The following is an 18,178-nucleotide window of genomic DNA, read 5'->3' on the forward strand; positions in this document are numbered from 1 at the left end:
AAATAAAAGGAAAAACGTAAGGTCATCCATGGAAGCATATTAGGACGAGGTCTTTCACCACGTGAGGTAGGGTGAACTCCCTGAGGATATAGGTAAGTTGTTGATGTAGGTAGGATATGGAAGAATTAATAAACTCCACAAAAGCCCAAGTTGAGCATGAATGGAAGCTAAATTCGGCCGTCAGCGAAAGTGGCTGTGCTTTCACCCAAGCCATTCTCCACGGCGGGGTTTGATGCTCCTGAGCTGTGCGCTGCCGCAGTCCTCTGACGCCCAGATCGACTCTCAGTCTCATCTGGATTGCCGTGGTTGTCTGCCTGGGCCCATTTCATCATTTGACCCTTCATGTCTCGCATATCGTGTACCTTTTGCGCAAAGCCGTCCCTATTATGAGGCTGCGACTCACTGCGCTCATTCAACTCGTCTTCATCTGAACTGGATATAGAAAGCGAAGAGCTATTGCTGCGCTGGAGGAAGATCATATGATTGCCCTCGTTCTTCTTGAACTCCCTCTGCTCATTCTTCAGAACCTCCATCCGCTCTGCATCGTTCTTGCAATCAAGTGTAGTCACGTGAAGACCTGGTAGATTGGTGGAGATGAGCTGTTTCAACAGGGGTAGGTATTCGCCATTGGGACGATAAGTTCCGCTATCATTGTCGATGAAAAGTTCATAGTCGGCCGGATCAGTTGATATCTCTGGTTCTACCAGCGACTCATCACCGGAGTAGTGTGTTTCCGAATGCTGAATTGTTTCCGGGTGTCGGGGATGGCGATGCTTCAGGCGACGCAAGAAGAACTCACCAGAGTATGCAATATAAATCGATACATCACTATGCATCGTGTGTTTACTCAGCAAATCAATTCCGAATTCCTTCCCTGTTTCCGTGAAGCGCAATTGCCCGTCTAGGGTGATGACATATGTAAAGATCCTCCCGCCCTGAGCGTAGTGCACAAATTCAAGAAACTTCTGCGTGAGCTCGGTACAAGGGGAAGAAAACTGTCCACTGAGGGTGGTCTTGTCAAAGTTGTAGATACGTTCGTGTTGATGATGCAGCGCTCGATTGAGTATCCTTCCACGAAGACTGTGTGACGTGAACATCCCGGCTACAAACGGCTTGAATTCGACATAACGATGATAGAGCGCGGTAGGCACAGGGCCCTGGAGCTGTATTTGGATTGCCTGAAAACTGAACAGAGAGACTGTAAGCGTATCATTTTCTTCAAAGATTTTAGGGCAGGGCGAGGAACGAACTTATAGCGAGTAATGGTCTTCTTCTCATCACGCTGACTTTGGACCTTATCTTTAGTGCCGGCTATCCTCCCAATGAGCGGAGAAAAATGCTTGAACCAGTAGTTTGGTCCAATGGTATACATATGAGCCCCTTCATCTCCTGGTGTCTTCCCTAAGCACTGAACGCTGATTACTATATGCGACTGCACATCTAGACGTCGCGACGCCAGCGCAGCGATGTTACCGAACAAGTAGACCCGCTTGCTGCCCATGCGCTTCTTCAGGCGAATGCTCTGCTCCTTTATGCCGGGCCACTGTCCATTGACCGAATCCACGTCGACATAAGCGTTACCGAGTTTGTCGTCATGGTCCGCAGCGTCTTCATCGTACACATGACATTTCAGATGGAAACCCGAGGCCGGGACATTGGCAACGATCCATTCACTGTTCCATTCCGGATCTCGATTTTTGCGCACAGTTGGTGTTCGGAAGGACATAACGGGGTCCTGCTTGTGGCGTTGGGGTAGGTCGACAATCAATTGGGCGAGAACATAAGGGTCGGAAGAAAATGTACCAAAGTCTGCGCAAGGAAGGTTGACTCCACGATGGAAGGTGAACTTCAGTGTATAGCCGGGTGGTGCATAGGGGTACGGAGTGCTATCGAACCCCCCAGCAGGCTCTGACCGAGACGGGTCGTCACCACTCAGAGCAGCCTTCATAGCGGCAGCCCGACCCTGCATGTGCTCGGACTTGTCATAGAACTTTGGGCCATATTTATCGACTGGATGCCGTCGCCGTGTTCGCGGTTGGGGGTCTTCCATGATTTGGGGGCCAAGAGTGGTGGCAATGATGGTGGGTGGTCGTTGTCGCTCCTCAGTAGTTACTATGGTTGTTGCCTGTGCGAGGTTTTGCGATCAGCGGACGGGCTGTCTGTCGCGTAGTGGCCAAAGTAAATAGGACGGATATCAGACGATCGGCAGGTTTAAATCGAAATAACCCCCCCTATTGATGTCAGTGATAATGGAGAGCCCCAAGTGATAAAAATTGCGATCCACACATCCCGGACTGGAAATGGGGAAGAGGGAGAGAGATCCAATGGTGCTTGGCATGCCCCCTAGTCTAACCCCACGGGATGGAGATTGGAAGTTATGAGTCTACGCAAGCCTTGCAAGGCTAAGGCAGTTCCGTAGCTTTGGCCGGAGGGCGGCTATGACGATGGCGGAACACGCGGACCCCGACGGATAGGGCAGAGAATAGGAAGGAGAAGAGAGCGCATTCAAAAAGACTAAAAAGCAGGTTGGAGGCCCCTCCATCTATCTCAGAGGCCCTTCAAGTGGTTTGTCTGACATCATTTCAGCGCCCTACAGGGATGTTTGTGCAAGGGAGGTACGTAAGAGGAGACACGAAAAGTACCAACCAGCATGTGGTACGGAGTACTTAGAATAGAACGACGACCACGGAGAGTTCAAGGCAAAATGCTCTGCAGAAGAGATTGTTTGGTTGACCCCCAGGGGGATCCCGAAGCTAAAATTCTCGTACTAAGAAAAGAAGAAAAGAAAAAAAAAAAAAAAAAAAAAATTAATAAAAAAAAACCTACTCGTACTGGAGCCCCTCCTGCTCTTTTTCTTTTTCTTTTTTCTTTACCTGCGTAGAGTATATACCGAGGCTCCAGAGCGTAATGTAGACTTCATTAAGATATGAGATCCGAAATCGTACCTGGACCCTCCCTCCCTCTCTCTCCCGTCTCCCAACTCCAAGAACGCCGTCCCAGTTATTTAAATTCCCAAAAATCACAAAAATAACCCCCGCTATGATCTAGTCACTGCCCTCCACTTATGCCCCTCTGTTCTGTTTTCTTAACTAACTTACTTAGCTATATCTCTTAGGCACTCGTTCCCCTTCTTTTCTCTACCCCTCCTTTGCCTGACCTAACCTAAGATCCTCTGAACAAGAATTGCATGTCTTCCGGGGTAAGCTTCTCTAAAGCTTCTCCTTGATCTTTGTTGATGGTACCGTTGATCAGGTTGGCCTTCTTTTCTTGTAGCAGAACAATTCGAGATTCTACCGAATCTTCAATGCACAAGCGAGTTATGACACAAGGTCGGCGCTGGCCGATGCGATGGCACCGGTCTGCACTCTGCCATTCAGCAGCTGGGTTCCACCACCTAGCACCAGTAGAGTTAGTGAGGGAGACATTCGTTTCCGTTGTTAGTCAATGCCACTTACGGGTCAACGATAAAAACTCTCGAGGCCTCGGTTAGGTTCAAAGCCACACCGCCGGCCTTGAGGGAAACCAGAAACACTTCGACATCGACATTGTTCATAAAGTATTCAATAGAATTTTGGCGTTGTGCTGGCGTCATAGTGCCATCGAGCATGACGGTGTTGAAACCAGCTCGACGTAGACGCCATTCCACAAGTTGTAGCATCGAGGTGAACTGGGAGAAGACAATTGACTTCAGTGTCTGCTTCTTGCTTCTCAATTTATAGAGCTCGTAAACAAGCATCTCAATTTTGGTTGACGATGTCCAGTCCTCCATGCGGATCCGGTTGATGATGGAATTCTGCTTGATGCACTCTTCCTCTTGCTCAATGTCAGGTTGTTCGAAATCGATTGACAAAGGGATGTGGCACCGAGGGCAATCGACGATTGAGCCCACATCGAACGACCTAACATAGTCTTTGGCGCATTTTCGGCAAAACTCATGATGACAACGGGAACGAATTGCTTCTTCCGCCGGTTCGTCGCAAATGCAGCATACAAGTACGTTTTGCCCGGTTTCTGCGTGTTTTTTCAGAATGAGATCTGGGTGATTCGCAACCTGGCGCATCTGCATGATAAGGCCGAAGATGTTTGCGTAGTTGTTCAACATGACACCACGGCTTACATACGTATCAAACTGCCTCGTCGTGTTGGTCATAATGCTCTGGGAGAAATCACGTTCAATCTCTCCAAAGAATTCGTTATGGAGAATAACACTGTAATAACGTTAATATTGTTTTTAGTACACCTAGGCGGAGAGGTTACGAACCGCTTTGGTGGAAGCTCCATCGAAGACGTGTGATCTCGTTTTACTCGCCGTAGCATGATCCTATCAGTTATAAGGCGTAGCTTCGACAATGCTTCCTTGCGGGCGTCCGGATTATCCCTTTCAGTGACTCCCGGAGTGTTAGTGAGGTCTCGGCGTACATTGAAACACAACTTACTAGGATTCAAGATTTCCTGGTTGAATATTGAAACATGGCTGAACCCACTATATAAGTGAAGACATTAGCTACTTGCCCATGGTATGTGATGAAGGACCGTACCTATGCCCGCACTCAGTGCATTTTTTTGCTGCATCCTGTGACCAGTGGAGCTGCTGGCACTGGCACTGCTTGCAAAAGTAGCAGGCAAATGGTCGGACATCCAGAAAGCGAAGGAGAGAAAAGAACTCCCCAATCCGATTCTGGACAGGGGTACCCGACAGACACCATTTGTAGTTTGCTTTCAGTGCAAAGCATGCACGGGCGACACTAGTTGTACGTTGCTACAGACCTCGGCTGTCAATGCTTGATAACACGGCATCGTAAAAGAGAGGCCAACTATACCTTGATGCTATGCGCTTCATCCAGGATCAAGCGGTGATAATGAATAGAATGAATGACGCCTTTCCTGGTTAGCATAGACCGTCTTCTAGGTCAACAACATGACCTCTTACTGTTCTCCTGGATGAGTCCAACATTGCGATTCCACCCTTTCAGCTCTTTGCGGTGAATTGATTCGAGACCAGAATCTGAAATTTATGTCATGTCAGTTCTTAGGGCCCGTGACTCATTTCCTTAGGGCCACCGTACAAGAAATCATTATCACATCATAAGCCAGAAGATCCTCCTTTGTGAGAGTTTTGACCTTCGAATTCGAATTGTGGTAGATGAGCACATTCAATTGGCCGTTCGTATATGCCTAGTCCAATGCATTAGCGATACTACGACTTTAGGATTTTAACGGGCATACTTTGATCTCTGATTGCCATTGCATTAAAGCAACTGGAGGAACAACGACAAGCGATGGCCTACCAATGGGGTAATCAGACATAAGAAGGGACACGGCCTGGATTGTTTTGCCCATGCCCATCTCGTCTCCCAGCAATCCTCCTTTGTAATGTGATTTTTCTTGTTGAATCATCCAACTCAGGCCTTCAAGCTGGAATGACTTGAGTGTTCTCGATATACCCTGAGGCTGCTCTGCCCTTACCGGCTTTATCGGAGGAGTGTTTTGCAAATCATCCCACATTGTGATGACGCATGGGTGCTGCCTTTCGAGTTTTTGTCTTTCTCTAAGAGCCTGCATGCTTCGTCAGACATAGCGCAAGATAGCCCAAGATGAGAAACATACACGGTACCCCCTCCTTTCCGTCTCTGCTGGCTCTGAGCGAGAATTTCTGCCCGCTCTGCGTGGAATCCCTCGTGTGGCGGCTCCGCCTCTAGCATTCCGCGTATTTCCAATCCTGGAGCGCCTTCGTGGGATTAGAAGTTCATCCTCATTTGAGGAAGATACAGAAGAGACCGATTCAATGTCAGTTAGCTGATCGTCGTCTGATCCGCTATCGTCCATATCAATAGGGGATATCTGGCGAAGACTACTCTTGTTAGCTGATCGAAGAGACCTTCTTACCCCGTGCGAAGAAATCGGTCCTTTAAATAGATCCTCATATGCATCGTGGTCAGAATCGAGCCCGATGACACTATCTTCTTCAGCCGAGTCTTTCATTCTGGATTGAAGCCGTCTCGAAGTCCTTCGTAACTTAAAAGGTGGTTCTTGATATTCTTGAGCTTGAAGATGCTGGGCCAATACTGCATCAGAATCTTGCAATGTGGGATGGCTTATGGATAGTGCTGCTGGTGACCTCTTTGATCCTCGTGGTGCATGTAAAGACATAGCACTCGATCGTAATTCCTGGGCACGTGTAGAGGCGCTAACCCTCTTTCTCGGTCGATTTGTATCTGATTCCACAGGTGTGACGGCTATACTGGTTGCTGGAGTACTGTATGCAGGTGTTATATCCTCATCGCCAGATACATCTTCGGTTGGAAGAGGAGAAACAGAGGAAGATGACACCGGAGGTCTCCTCAAAGGTATTGCAACTTCGATAGAGTATGGTCTATTCCTATAAGACATCCCTTCTTCCACCGTAGGCTTCCGGCCTATGGCATCACCTGCATTTTCTGAAATGTTCGGGGTCCCAGCATAAGCTGCTGAGGATGCTCTAGCGAGTCTCGCAGAGGTTCGTCTAGGTACGGACGAGGTATCTGGTAGTGCTCAAAATGTCAGTCATTGCTAATGAAAATTCCGATTGATTTGTGATATTCTCATTTGGGGAATGTAAATATTTCTTTTTAGCGTCGTTGTGCCTTTGGGAGACGACAAAGAGACCTCACCGGCTAGTGGAGTGATTCCCCTCCTCGTATTTGATGATTTCCTCTCCATTACGGTGAACCAAGTGACCGAATGTTTGTGAGGGCTAACCACTATGAGCTGGAGATTACTGGATGGTTGTCACAGATGTATCTGGCGAAAAGTGAGGCAAACGGTCGATGCAGCGCCACCCGGGGATGTCTAGCTAGGGGAGGTTGTGTACTCCGTACCTTGGCCGCGGTTATCGGAATAAAGCGCCAGGATGATGGGACTTTGGGGCGAGGGAAAAAATTTTCTTTGCTCCCAAAAAAGGTTTCACTGCATCGATCTAGCCATTTGATGGAGCAACTTTAGGCACCAAATCATCGTTTTGCTGACTGTTGCCTGGCCTCAATCTGGCTTTTAAATTTAATTGTTATCTTTCCCCCTTGGCCGAACACGAAGCCGATAAGCCCGCCCGTCGACTTCTCGCGTTAAGTGGAACGCGAAATCACCACGGGTTCCTGTGACCTGCAAGTGTCGCCACCTTGACGCCTTCCAGTAAAAGATTCGCTTCATCAGCTATAATCATTTACGATTTGATATCATATCAAGTCTGTCAAAAATGTTTGTGTTTCGATTCAGCGTTGAAGATATATATATCGGTCATTGACAACAGAATTTCAGGGCAAACAGAAGGCAAACAAGGAATCAGATCAGGGGCCCGTATGTTCTCGATAGATTCTATCTTTCCCCTGTCATCATCCACAGCCTTTACTAATGCCACTACTATTTAGGCACTCTGCCTTGACCGATTTCTTGGCTGTAAGTGAACAGTTCCTGCCTGTTCCTGCTTCCGCTGTTCCACCGGCCATTTGCGGATTCCCCTGGAAGCCCCACCACTGACGAGCTTATGATAATCTACAGTCGAACAACATCTCTGCTGCTCAGATTCAGCAAGACCACCTCACACGGTTAAGGCAATTTGAACGTCAGACAGCTGTTGAACGACGAGAAACTGATCATGTCAATGATGATGAATATAAAAATGCGGATGAGTCGGCAGCAGACAAGAAAAAGCGGAAAAGGAAAGAGGCTGTCGCCCTCGCGAAGATCAAGAAAAGCAAAGAATTTGCTCGTCGTAAGGCTCAAGGCACAGGCGATTCTGACAATGATGATGATATCGTCCGAGAGATGATGTGCGAGGATTCTCAGCCCTTTGCATATCAGCTCGAGAACTGTGAGGTTTGTGGTAAACGTTTTACAGTAACCCCCTACAGCAAAGCTGGTCCCCGTGGAGGTCTCCTCTGTGCAAGATGTTCTAAGGAGCTAGCGGATGATGGGAAGAAACCCAAAGCTAATAGGCGGGGACCAAGGAGCGGGCGTCGCCAGAAGCAAAGTAATCTGCTCGATGGGCTTGCTCAATTGGGCGCTCCAAGCTTAGCGGAGATGTGTACAAAGGTAAGTCAGGATTTGATCAATGGTATGACCTTTTGCTAACCTTCGGCTATTATAGAAAGTAGCCGACAACATTAACGATATCGAAGAGTTTGGAGATTTGCCCCCGCAACTGCTTCATCGTCTAAGTCAGATATTGTGCAAGAGGCGTGTCTTGACTTCAAGAACTCTTAATTTATTTCTTCGGTCGGAGCTTAATTTTATTGATATCTATGATGCTGCAAGTATGTTCTGGATTTCATTTCTTCCTCCTTGGCTCCCTTCCGATTGATTCTACCAGCTTTGTCCAGCCTTTCTTCTTTGCCCCGCCACTTTCGATACCAAGCTCGTTCCAATCCTACTTCATGCCAATGTGTCAAGACATGAGGATGCTAATTGCAACAGAGCTTGAAACACAGGACTTCGAGAAAATCTTCGCTTTCATGCCCAATCTGTATCACGTGAACTTTCGCTTTGCTGGTCAACTGAAAGATAAGGTAGTCGAATACCTATTGGACCGCAACTTGAAGATCAAGCGCTTGCAGCTAGATGCCGCAAATTTGATATCAGATGAGTGTTGGCAGCAGCTGTTCCGAAAATTGGGACCCCAGTTGGAATCCCTCAAATTATCCAATCTCGATTCCTCTTTGGATGATGAAACAGTGGAAGTGATGTGCAGGGAGTGCACATCGCTTCAACGTCTGAAATTGAAGCAGTGTTGGAAAATGGGCAATCGCTCTCTCCAAGCCATTTCCCAACTGATATCTTTACAACACTTGTCTTTGGACTTTGTTCAAGAAATATGTGATGAGATCCTGCTCAACACAGTTTCAAAACTCAGCCCACGCTTGCGGACGTTGTCCTTGGAGGGGCTATCTACCGCAGATGACCGTCTTTTGGATATCATACATGTCAATTGCCGCACTTTGACGAAACTTCGCTTTTCTGACAACGCAGTGTGTAGTGACAAAGGCTTCGTCACTCTTTTCACTGACTGGGACAATCCACCACTGGAATTTGTGGATCTTTCATCTACGAGAGACGTTGATAATTCGAACCCTGACGGACCTGTAGATGCAATTGGCCTTGCATCCCAAGGTTTTATGGCTCTCATGAACCATTCAGGGCCCGGGCTACAGAAATTAAACATCGCATCTTGTCGCCACGTGTCCCGCTCTGCTTTTGAAGAAGTCTTTGCGGCCGGGAAAACATACCCCAATCTCGAGGAGATAGATGTGTCCTTCCATACAGTCGTCGATGACTATATTGTTGGTCGAATCTTTCAGTGCTGTCCTAAACTCCAGAAATTGGTCGCTTTTGCCTGTTTCAACTTGCGAGATGCTCAGGTTCCGGCCGGAGTTGCTTTGATTGGCGGATTAAAAGCTCAAGACCCCATTGTTCTTCAGGGCCATCACTACTAGATAAGCTTGGAAGCTCTGCATGATCTATACCCCTCGCCCCTGCATGCCTTGAAGGATGAACAGCTCACTCGTTTTGATAACGACGCGAATGTCGAATTCATCTACCTTTCCAGTTTTTGTTTGCTGAATTCTGACTTAATAGAGTCAAATACACCTGCTGTTTTTCGGTCTCCGTAGACTGAGCATGTCAATGGAACGGGCATAGCGAGCTGTATCAATGAACCAATTCCGGCCCATGTTTCACAAAAGCTTCCTTGGTTGGGGAATGGAATTCATTGTAATCGGCAAGTGCTTGGTTGCGTCTTTATAATACCGAAGCCCGGGCGGTTACAAGGAGCCGTAGACAACTACAACTTAAGATGGAATCAGATGGAGGGAGCTACATGTGACCAAAGGGTACTGGCAACTACAGCCTCGCAGACATGCCAACCCACAATGCGGCCGGAGATTATGAAAGATCAAGCACCTGGATTAGTCTAGCAAGGCCAAGATTTTCAAGTACGAGATTCCGGAGGGATAATAGCGCAGATATAAGGGAATGTGTTATTGAATAGTACAATACATATTACTACAGTATATACTTCTGAGTTACGGGTGTATCGAGTGGTCACTGAGGGATATGACCACTCTACTTTGTACTGTCATGGCTGAAGTCATTTATTACACACGAGTAGTCAACTGACTATTATTATATCAACGTAGTGGATACTTCAATGACACGGCGAATACTGCACAAGTAGTTACCAGCACCATTGCACTCAATGACCCAGCTTGATCGAGTAGCATCTTTATAGTAATGCTGACTGTGGGCGGCTACCTGGCAGAGTAACCAACCTCCGAACGTCGAAATTGGTCAATGAGAGATGTTCAATCTGACAGGTAGAAATCGGTATTAGCACGACTAGTACTTACTTGAGTATTGTAGAAGGTAGGTTAGCTGTGGGCCGCCGAAAAAGAAGATTTGAAAGGTGATGGAATGGATGGGAATAGCTGAGCGGTAAGAGAAGAGTTATCTACTTCGAGAAAGGAATGCCTTAGCCATCAGGTGGTACGTCGGATGGCGGTGGTTAGTCGTTGGCCCCCCTTACATGACATTTGACGGCGGTGGAATGGTGGAATGCCTTGGAACGGACCGTGTCCGTATCAATTTATCTACCTCGGCCAGTTCTAGGCCTGATACCAACTCCCTCCCCACCTTTCATTGATTTCTCTGTCTGCCTCTTTCGGCGTTTTGGAGAAGCGAAAAGACATGAGGAAATAGAGTTAAATGTACATTTCCCGTTTCTTTCAAGCACCTCTCCTACACCAGGATGGTTTGGCTAAAATGCAAAGGAACACACGTTACCTGTCTAGTAACTGTAGGGTCTAGATTGATACCAGCCAGACAGGGTTGTCAGCTACCTAGGCGGCATTAATAGTACGTAGTAGATAGTCATACATAAGTAACTAGGAGTTTATTATTAGTCTTGAACCAGGTAGAGGTTTCAATCTGGGATAGTCTGACCAACCAAACCGGCGGTGCCGACTGAGTTTTGGCTGGCATTGCTCACTCACTAACCGCTCAGAGTTCGGAAGACTCAGAGTCAGAGTCAGAGATACTATATTTGGGGTTGCTCGCCGCCGGACTAACGCGCCGGGCTCCACCCACCACATCCACTCCCCAGGGTCTGCTGAGAGAAAGTGAGAGTGGAAGACAGAAGGAGGAAGATGTTTGTCTTGGGACTGGAAGAGCGGTTGGTCCTTGGGTGGATGCCGCTTGTTTCTATTCCTCTTCAAGCTAACCAACCTTTTCTACTCCTTAGGTAGATAGGATTTTTCCAAAAAATTTTCTTTTCTCCCTCCCATCATTTTCATGAAACAATTGGGCCTCTTTATTCATTCTGGTTAGTTAGCATTACAGCGGCTGCCGCCGCTGCTATTATTATTATGAATCATGGTTATTACCACTACTGTTACAATTACGAAGTACTATTCACTAGTAGTACGGAGTAGTATGATCACTATTTACGCCAAATTTGCATCAGGCTTACTTTTAGTATGTACTTAACAACAAGTAGATAACCTGAACTAGTCCGGCGTAGTTTTTCTTTCCCATTCGTTTTTATCAAAACTTACTAGATTACCGACTGATCTGCGCCCTTTTCCTTTCCTTCCCCCGCCCCCCCTTTTCCCTTCCGAGTTGTCCCTGGGTGTTCTGATTCTGCCCACCACTCTATTGGATTTTTCCCCTGATTCCCTTTTATTCTTGTTGTCGTTTGTGTCTCATTATTATTATTATTATTATTATTATTATTATTATTATTATTATTATTATTATTATTATTATTATTATTATTATTATTATCATCATCGTCATCATCATTATTATTAATTTTTTTTTCTTCTTCTTCTTTTTTCTTTCTCTCTCATTCCTTTTGTTCTCTGCTCTTGTTGCAGCTTCTGTTCGGCGTTTCTTACAAGAGGAAATTCGCCTTTGTCATTGCAAACTTATCCACCATCCACGCCCCCCTTCTGGTCTCCCGGGTGGGTTTGTTTTATTTACCCTTCTAAAACCGATCGGAGGAGAGGTCCCCATCCTCGCCAACAACGACCGGAATCCACACCGATGCGTACCTATGGCCCTTCTTAATTTATCATAATTGCTAGCCTCTAAGCCCCGCTGGCCGCATGTGAATCAGAGGGTCCTAGCTGCTCTTGATCGATTATACGGTGTATCAGAAACCTTCTCTCAGGCCACCTCGCCTATTCTCTCGATCTTCTCCTGTGACCCCCCTGAGTGAGCTCAAAGCATCCTTATCCACCACAATATTCTCTGGACGCTATTTTCGCCCATTCACGTCATTCACTTCATTTCCCGGCAATCTCTTGACCAGAAGCCCCGCTACGATCGAAATCCGTGCGGATTGGACAGGCCCAGAATCTTCCAAGCCCATAACCCCTCCCCTCCCTCCACCCGTCGCGGAATCCCGGTTTATGGGAATCGAGTAACGCAGCCGAGAAGGGGTTGGGACTCTCGTCGACTTTGGAGCCGGTGGCAGCGCCCTCAATTTCTCTAAAAAGTGGTTCCGGCGTCACTAGTGGTCGCCTTGGTTTCAGCCCAATGCCAATCAAGCTTCCCAAGGGCTTCGCCCGTCGAAAATCGTCTAGCAATGCTCTAGAGGAAGTGCAAAATCCTACTCAGTCATCATTTCGAGTCTTTGAGCGACCGACCGGCGACAAAAAGTCTTTCAGCGATGGGAATTTAGTGGCAAAGCGCTTAAGCGAAGGTCAACCTTTGGATTCCCCCTCAGAGGATGACAATAATATCTTTGCTTTGCATAATTCTCAACCAGCAAGACATCAGTATGAGCCCCCTCTTTCGCCCGATGAATATCTTACCCCTTTTGCCCATCCCGGTAAGGAGTGGCTGAGCTGACCTTGAGTGGTGGTGGAAGTACATTCGAAGGTACATCATCTGCGCGACCTCGCACATCAACACGCCATTCAACAGACGGGCCACAGCCCGAATCACAGTCGCCACACACTCGGAACCTCTACGATATACCAATCCCTCCTCTGTCAGGTGCGATTCGCGCAGCTGGTCGCACGTTTTCATTCGGCGGAAGATTCTCCAAGGCATCTGCCCCGACACCTCCGCCTCAGCCGTCTACACCGGGTCCTTCTAGAAGCAGGGGTATGACAACAAGCACGTCAAGCACTGCAACACCACCAAAGCTTCCCGATACAGAACTTCGAATTGGAAAAATTGACGACGACTTTCAAAATATGTTCGGTGATATTGGGAAGCGCTATTATGGGTCGAAGGACGCTTCTCTTGATCAGCCAGTAGACCTGGTAAGCTGGATTTTAACTTTCTGTGTTCAGTACCTCAATACCATGCCTTCCTTGTTGCATCGCCAAGCCTTCCTTTTTGCAGCGCCAAGCTAAATTCTACTGTAGGACTCATCCGGACCTTCTAGCCGACCAGATGCCTTGCCTCGAAAGGACGAGAGGGTCTCACGCCCTACCCCCATTGATACTGACCGTTCAAGGGAGGTTGAGCCATCACCATACTCTTGGGATAGCCGACATTCGGAGGAGGGCCTTCTGACCACACTCGATTCACCCAATGAACAACCGGCAACACAACCATACCAACGCAATATCGATCCAGTCTCCGTTGGAGACCGGCGCAAATCTATTCCTCTGCCCGGTACTACGCCTTTGGCTACTACCTCCCATCGTTCCTTGGCAAAGCCTCGAACGACAGCGGACAAAGGTCTACGGAGAAGTGGGGTTTACTCTAACAGACGGGACTCTGTACCTGTTGAAGATGAGGACGCGAAATTAATCATGGAATCTCTGTACTCTAAAAGGAGCTCACAAGTACCATTTATGGCTGATCACGGGGCTTCGGATGCGGAAAATGATGGCCCTTTGTTTGACCAACCTGGGGCAAATTCTTCTCATCCTGATCGCCGGGAATCTATTCAGAAAGACTCACTGAGCTCTCCTGTGCTATCAGATCACCTTGATCCGTCGATTGCAGCCCATGCCCGTTTGGCTGCACAATACGAAAAAGCACAACCGGTAACGGTCTCCTCTACGAATAAAGTCATGACTCCATCCCAATTCGAACATTATCGTCAGCAGCAAGAGCTCAGACGGTCGAACAGCGATGCCTCGAAGAGTGAGAATTCTGCTGAGAGCGATTACGATGACGATGATGAGGTGGAGAAAGACCGTGAGGCCGAGAGACAGCGGCGCAAGCAAGAGGCTCATCTTTCAGTTTATCGACAGCAAATGATGAAGGTGACCGGCCAGGAATCGCCCGCGCCAGCTATGAGAACCGAATTGGATCAGGCTAGTAAGAGTGCGCCGAATTTATTACAACCTGGAACTACCTTGGGGAGTGGGAAAAGCAGTGATGGTGACGATGACGAAGAGATTCCTTTGGGAATTCTGGCAGCTCACGGATTCCCCAACAGAAACCGCCCCCCAAGCCGCCTGGCACCATCTAGCTCCATTCCTAACCTCCGGGCGTCTTTCCAGCAACCGTACTTGTCTTCCCCGTCTCCTGCTTCCGTTGCAGAAAGGGATCCCAACAATCGTGGAAGCCTGCCTGTTTTTGCGCGAAACTTGCCGCGAGACCCTTATTTCGGAGCCAGTCTGGTCAACCAATCCAACAGAGAGTCTCTGGCCTTGGGAGGAGGAGCATCGGTCCATGGCGGACCTTCGCCTGCGCTACCGCCCGGAGGTCTAGTAGGAGTCATTGCCACGGAGGAGCGGGCAAGGGCAATGCGGCGAGGTAGCCCTAATACCCAAGCCATGTACGACTATCAAGGGGGGATGCCTGTGCCGCCTGTTCACCCTAGAGGCATTCCAAGACCTTACACAATGATGAGTTTAAGCTCGCCCAATGCCGGTGGCGTTCAGCCAACGATCTCCGCGACTGAACAGGCGCAGATAGAGTTATCTCAGCAGATGACGCAAATGGTGCAGATGCAGATGCAATGGATGCAGCAGATGATTCACATGCAGGGCGGACAGAGCACCCAACTAATGCCACCTGGCGGGCCTCCACCCACGCTAGGTGCCAACCTGAATGCGCGCCCATCCTCAATGCCCTCAGCTGGCAATATGAATAACCCCCATGCTGGGTACTCGGGCGATCAGCGGACGCTAAGCATGCTTGATCCGAATGTCTCCTCCCGTCTCAATAGTGCAGCTATGCCCCATGTATCTGGGGGCCTCAGGCCAAGCACTCCGGCTGGGCAAGGGTATGCGCCGTCTATTGCACCATCGGAACGCAGTAATGTTGGTCTGGCGCCTCGTTACAGACCCGTCTCTACGATACAACCCGACTTAGGAAATGTCGGCTCCCCGTCCATACCGAAGTCATGGAGTGATGAAAACCGGAAGTCCTCGCTTTCAGCTGCAGTTCCGGCGGCGCCACAGGCGTCTCAAATGAGCCACCGTCCCATGCCAAGTAATAGCAAACCAATAAGGGCTAGCAAGCTGAATGTTGGTGCGGACCAAGATGACGAGGACGATGATGAAGGCTGGGCCGAAATGATGAAGAAACGAGAAAATAAACGCAACAACTGGAAGATGAAGAAAGAAACGTCGAGCTTTGGAGATCTGTTGAATGCTGTGCATTAGACAGGCGGTCAATTGACATAATTCCCCCTCGCAGCAGGGGTATCATGTCCTGTGCATGTTATGCTTTCGCTTATTTTTGCTTGGCTGTGCTTTTGCCATCAAAGTCCTCTGCTCTTTATAGGGACCTGAAGGAGTTATACCTCACTTTGTGCATTTGTGAGCAGTGAATATTGTTGTTCCAGCTATTTCCTATTATTGTTGGCGGGTTCACCTCTTGCGTGTCTTCTATTTTCCTTCCCGTTCCTTTCTATGTTGTTTTACTTTCTTGGACATGACCTGATCTTTTTTTACGTTTATACGAGGGGTTTCCTCTCCCTGATCTCCCAATTTCTTAATCACTATCAAAGCAGGGTGCGGGACCATGACAGGCGTTTCACGGATTGACGATTTCCAACCCCATGAGGGTTGTAATTGGATGGCTTTAGCAAAGTTGTGCATGCATTTTCTGTCTTGTATACTCAATGTGTAGCCAGTTAACCTTACAACTTACGGTGACGTTCTGGGAGTTAATACATGTAGCTGATATCTATACAATAACCTGAGAGTATCTTATGCAGATCACTAAGGTGAATCTATGAGATTCTGCACTTGCTGCGGGGAAGCCTTGGTTCAACTATCAAATAATGCGTAGTTTATCCTACGATCCAGCGCAGCAGCTGGAGCTAAAAGGGGTGCAGCGTGAAAGTAGCTTAGTAACCAGAAACGGTCCACTTGGCCCATTAAAACAGGGCCTACCACGTGACTAATGTCACGGGATTACTAACCTTATCGGAGCTTGTCATCACCAGCCATTCTGCAATCCCAGCATTGCAGCATCATTTTGCCAACAGTACGGCGGGAGTTTCCAGTGGTATATATATATAATATTACTCTATCAGGTGATTCAATAAATTCCATACCTAAACGCTTGTCGGTCAGGCAACTAATCCATCCAAAGGTCCACTGAGCAAAGGAAACAGTGGCAAAGCAAAGCGAAAGGCTAGAAGTTGCGCACCAAGTGATATTCATATCTATTTGGATACTGTGATTCACTCCCTACTTCATCTATACAGTGTCCTGCTCGCTTTTTGGGCGCCTGTACACTTACAGCCCTCATAAAAGTCCGAGATATTCAATATCGCTCCCAGCTATTTCACTATTTTGGTATACGCACCTTTGGATATAGCCAAGACTACAAAATGAACGCACCAGACCGGTAGGTGGAACGTTCTTCTTACATCTACGCAGTCTATCTTGTAGCATGCTTTATTCCCACTTGGTTTCCGCGCCCCTTCCTCTCCTCCCCCACCTTTTGGCTTGTTCTAGGTTCGGGAGCTGTTCGCTGGTGGGAATGGTGTGACTGAAGTCTCAATGCGGACGGTGCCATTAACCGGGCACATGCTCTTGCCTTCCCCCCTCCATTCACTGCCCCAGAGTGCCGAACTATGTTATGGACTCTACTCCTGTCCCTCTTCCTCTCCCTCAGTTCATTTCAATGTTTATGCCCCTTGTCCAGATCTCTCATTGAATGGATTGACTTCGTACTTTGCGTTGTCTTCACCCCCTAGCATTCCTGTCATATTGTGAATCTTTCTCGAACACAACGATTTTAAGAATGGAATCCATCATGCCTGCAGAAATGGTGTATGCGCGCCTGAAGAATGGCAGTGGCGGATCTCGCGTTCGCTGCCAGTCTACCGTCAACGTTTCTCATGACCAGCAGCCGAGGTCCGCTTCGGGTTTTCTTTGAAGATTCTACTTGCCTTCATTTGTGAAGCTTCTAATACATTCGGTCCACTGACTCGGTATGAAACCTAGATACGAATCGTTCGTTCTTGCGAATGGCGAGAATAAAGTCGAGATGGAGATCGATACTCGTATGTCATCCAAACCTCGCACCTAAACGGTCTGCGTTCATTTCTGACATGGGCTTCTTGTGCTAGGAATCCCATCTTCTGCCATCTTCACCTTCAATAAGGAAGATCACACGTTGGGAAATTTGATCCGCTCTCGCCTCTTGCAAAGCTCTCATGTTCTCTTCGCTGCGTACAAGGTATGTCGGCGATCGTGATTTATCCTCGTTTCTATTTCCGGGCATTCTTCATGCTCCCAGTTGCTGCTTTTATCAGAGCTGTGGGGTTAGTTTGCGTAAGGGTCTGACGTGACTGTCATAGGTTCCCCATCCGCTTGTTCCCAATTTCCAGCTTCGAGTTCAGACCGATGGCGATATCACCCCAAAGGATGCGGTAATTGCAGCCTGCCATGAGCTTGTTCGGGACCTGGGTATCCTCTCTCGGGAGTTTACTAAGGAATATGAGCTCCGTAAGATGGTGGGGGCTACCGCCCAGCAGCAGAATGGCGTCCAGGATGGTGTTTAGCCATCAACAGGTGGAGATAGGGCATGAAGAGCTGGGTCAGCGGTCACTCACATGCTTTCGCTTCAGATATACGCAGCTGGTCATGCGTGTCTTTGTTTCATGGTCATACCCTTTATTCTATGTTTGTTCTCTTTGCTTCCAGTGATTAGCGGGACCAAGCCCTTCGCTCCAACCTGCCTTGGAACAGAAAGTCATTTGCTGCCGTAGCTGTCAATC

The 18,178-nt window shown here is 48.0% G+C and overlaps 6 protein-coding genes across 6 annotated transcripts, besides 1 other annotated feature; 4 read left to right on the forward strand and 2 right to left on the reverse strand.

Annotated features, from left to right (window-relative positions):
- Positions 1-167: 167 nt before the first annotated feature.
- Positions 168-1,948, reverse strand: An13g00220 (uncharacterized protein; the record flags this gene model as incomplete). The annotated part of the gene is made up of 2 exons (XM_001396126.3): positions 168-1,185; positions 1,251-1,948. 2 exons carry the CDS (start codon positions 1,946-1,948, stop codon positions 168-170), a joined length of 1,716 nt encoding a protein of 571 aa, XP_001396163.3.
- A 130-nt stretch (positions 1,949-2,078) lies between these two features.
- On the forward strand, positions 2,079-2,474 carry An13g00230 (uncharacterized protein; the record flags this gene model as incomplete). Its single annotated transcript, XM_059743770.1, has 3 exons — positions 2,079-2,178; positions 2,256-2,327; positions 2,383-2,474. The coding sequence occupies 3 exons, from the start codon at positions 2,079-2,081 to the stop codon at positions 2,472-2,474; spliced, it is 264 nt and encodes an 87-aa protein (XP_059604576.1).
- A 688-nt stretch (positions 2,475-3,162) lies between these two features.
- Positions 3,163-6,699, reverse strand: An13g00240 (uncharacterized protein; the record flags this gene model as incomplete). The annotated part of the gene is made up of 11 exons (XM_001396128.3): positions 3,163-3,394; positions 3,456-4,208; positions 4,262-4,388; positions 4,437-4,483; positions 4,539-4,759; positions 4,821-4,879; positions 4,931-5,005; positions 5,067-5,175; positions 5,227-5,556; positions 5,608-6,521; positions 6,651-6,699. 11 exons carry the CDS (start codon positions 6,697-6,699, stop codon positions 3,163-3,165), a joined length of 2,916 nt encoding a protein of 971 aa, XP_001396165.3.
- Positions 6,700-7,231: 532 nt separating this feature from the next.
- An13g00250 (uncharacterized protein) lies at positions 7,232-9,464 on the forward strand (the record flags this gene model as incomplete). Its single annotated transcript, XM_059743771.1, has 6 exons — positions 7,232-7,233; positions 7,294-7,332; positions 7,404-7,431; positions 7,534-8,067; positions 8,123-8,288; positions 8,449-9,464. Coding segments are annotated over 6 exons (1,785 nt in total).
- Positions 9,465-11,726: 2,262 nt separating this feature from the next.
- Positions 11,727-11,865: a repeat region (repetetive DNA).
- Positions 11,866-12,564: 699 nt separating this feature from the next.
- Positions 12,565-15,605, forward strand: An13g00270 (uncharacterized protein; the record flags this gene model as incomplete). Its single annotated transcript, XM_059743772.1, has 3 exons — positions 12,565-12,859; positions 12,955-13,298; positions 13,404-15,605. The coding sequence occupies 3 exons, from the start codon at positions 12,565-12,567 to the stop codon at positions 15,603-15,605; spliced, it is 2,841 nt and encodes a 946-aa protein (XP_059604578.1).
- Positions 15,606-16,783: 1,178 nt separating this feature from the next.
- On the forward strand, positions 16,784-17,962 carry An13g00280 (uncharacterized protein; the record flags this gene model as incomplete). The annotated part of the gene is made up of 4 exons (XM_001396131.3): positions 16,784-16,800; positions 17,403-17,461; positions 17,528-17,637; positions 17,759-17,962. The coding sequence occupies 4 exons, from the start codon at positions 16,784-16,786 to the stop codon at positions 17,960-17,962; spliced, it is 390 nt and encodes a 129-aa protein (XP_001396168.1).
- Positions 17,963-18,178: the final 216 nt, after the last annotated feature.

This window comes from Aspergillus niger (assembly GCF_000002855.4).
Source record: "Aspergillus niger supercontig An13".
In the NCBI taxonomy this organism is placed as follows: Eukaryota; Fungi; Ascomycota; class Eurotiomycetes; order Eurotiales; family Aspergillaceae; genus Aspergillus; species Aspergillus niger.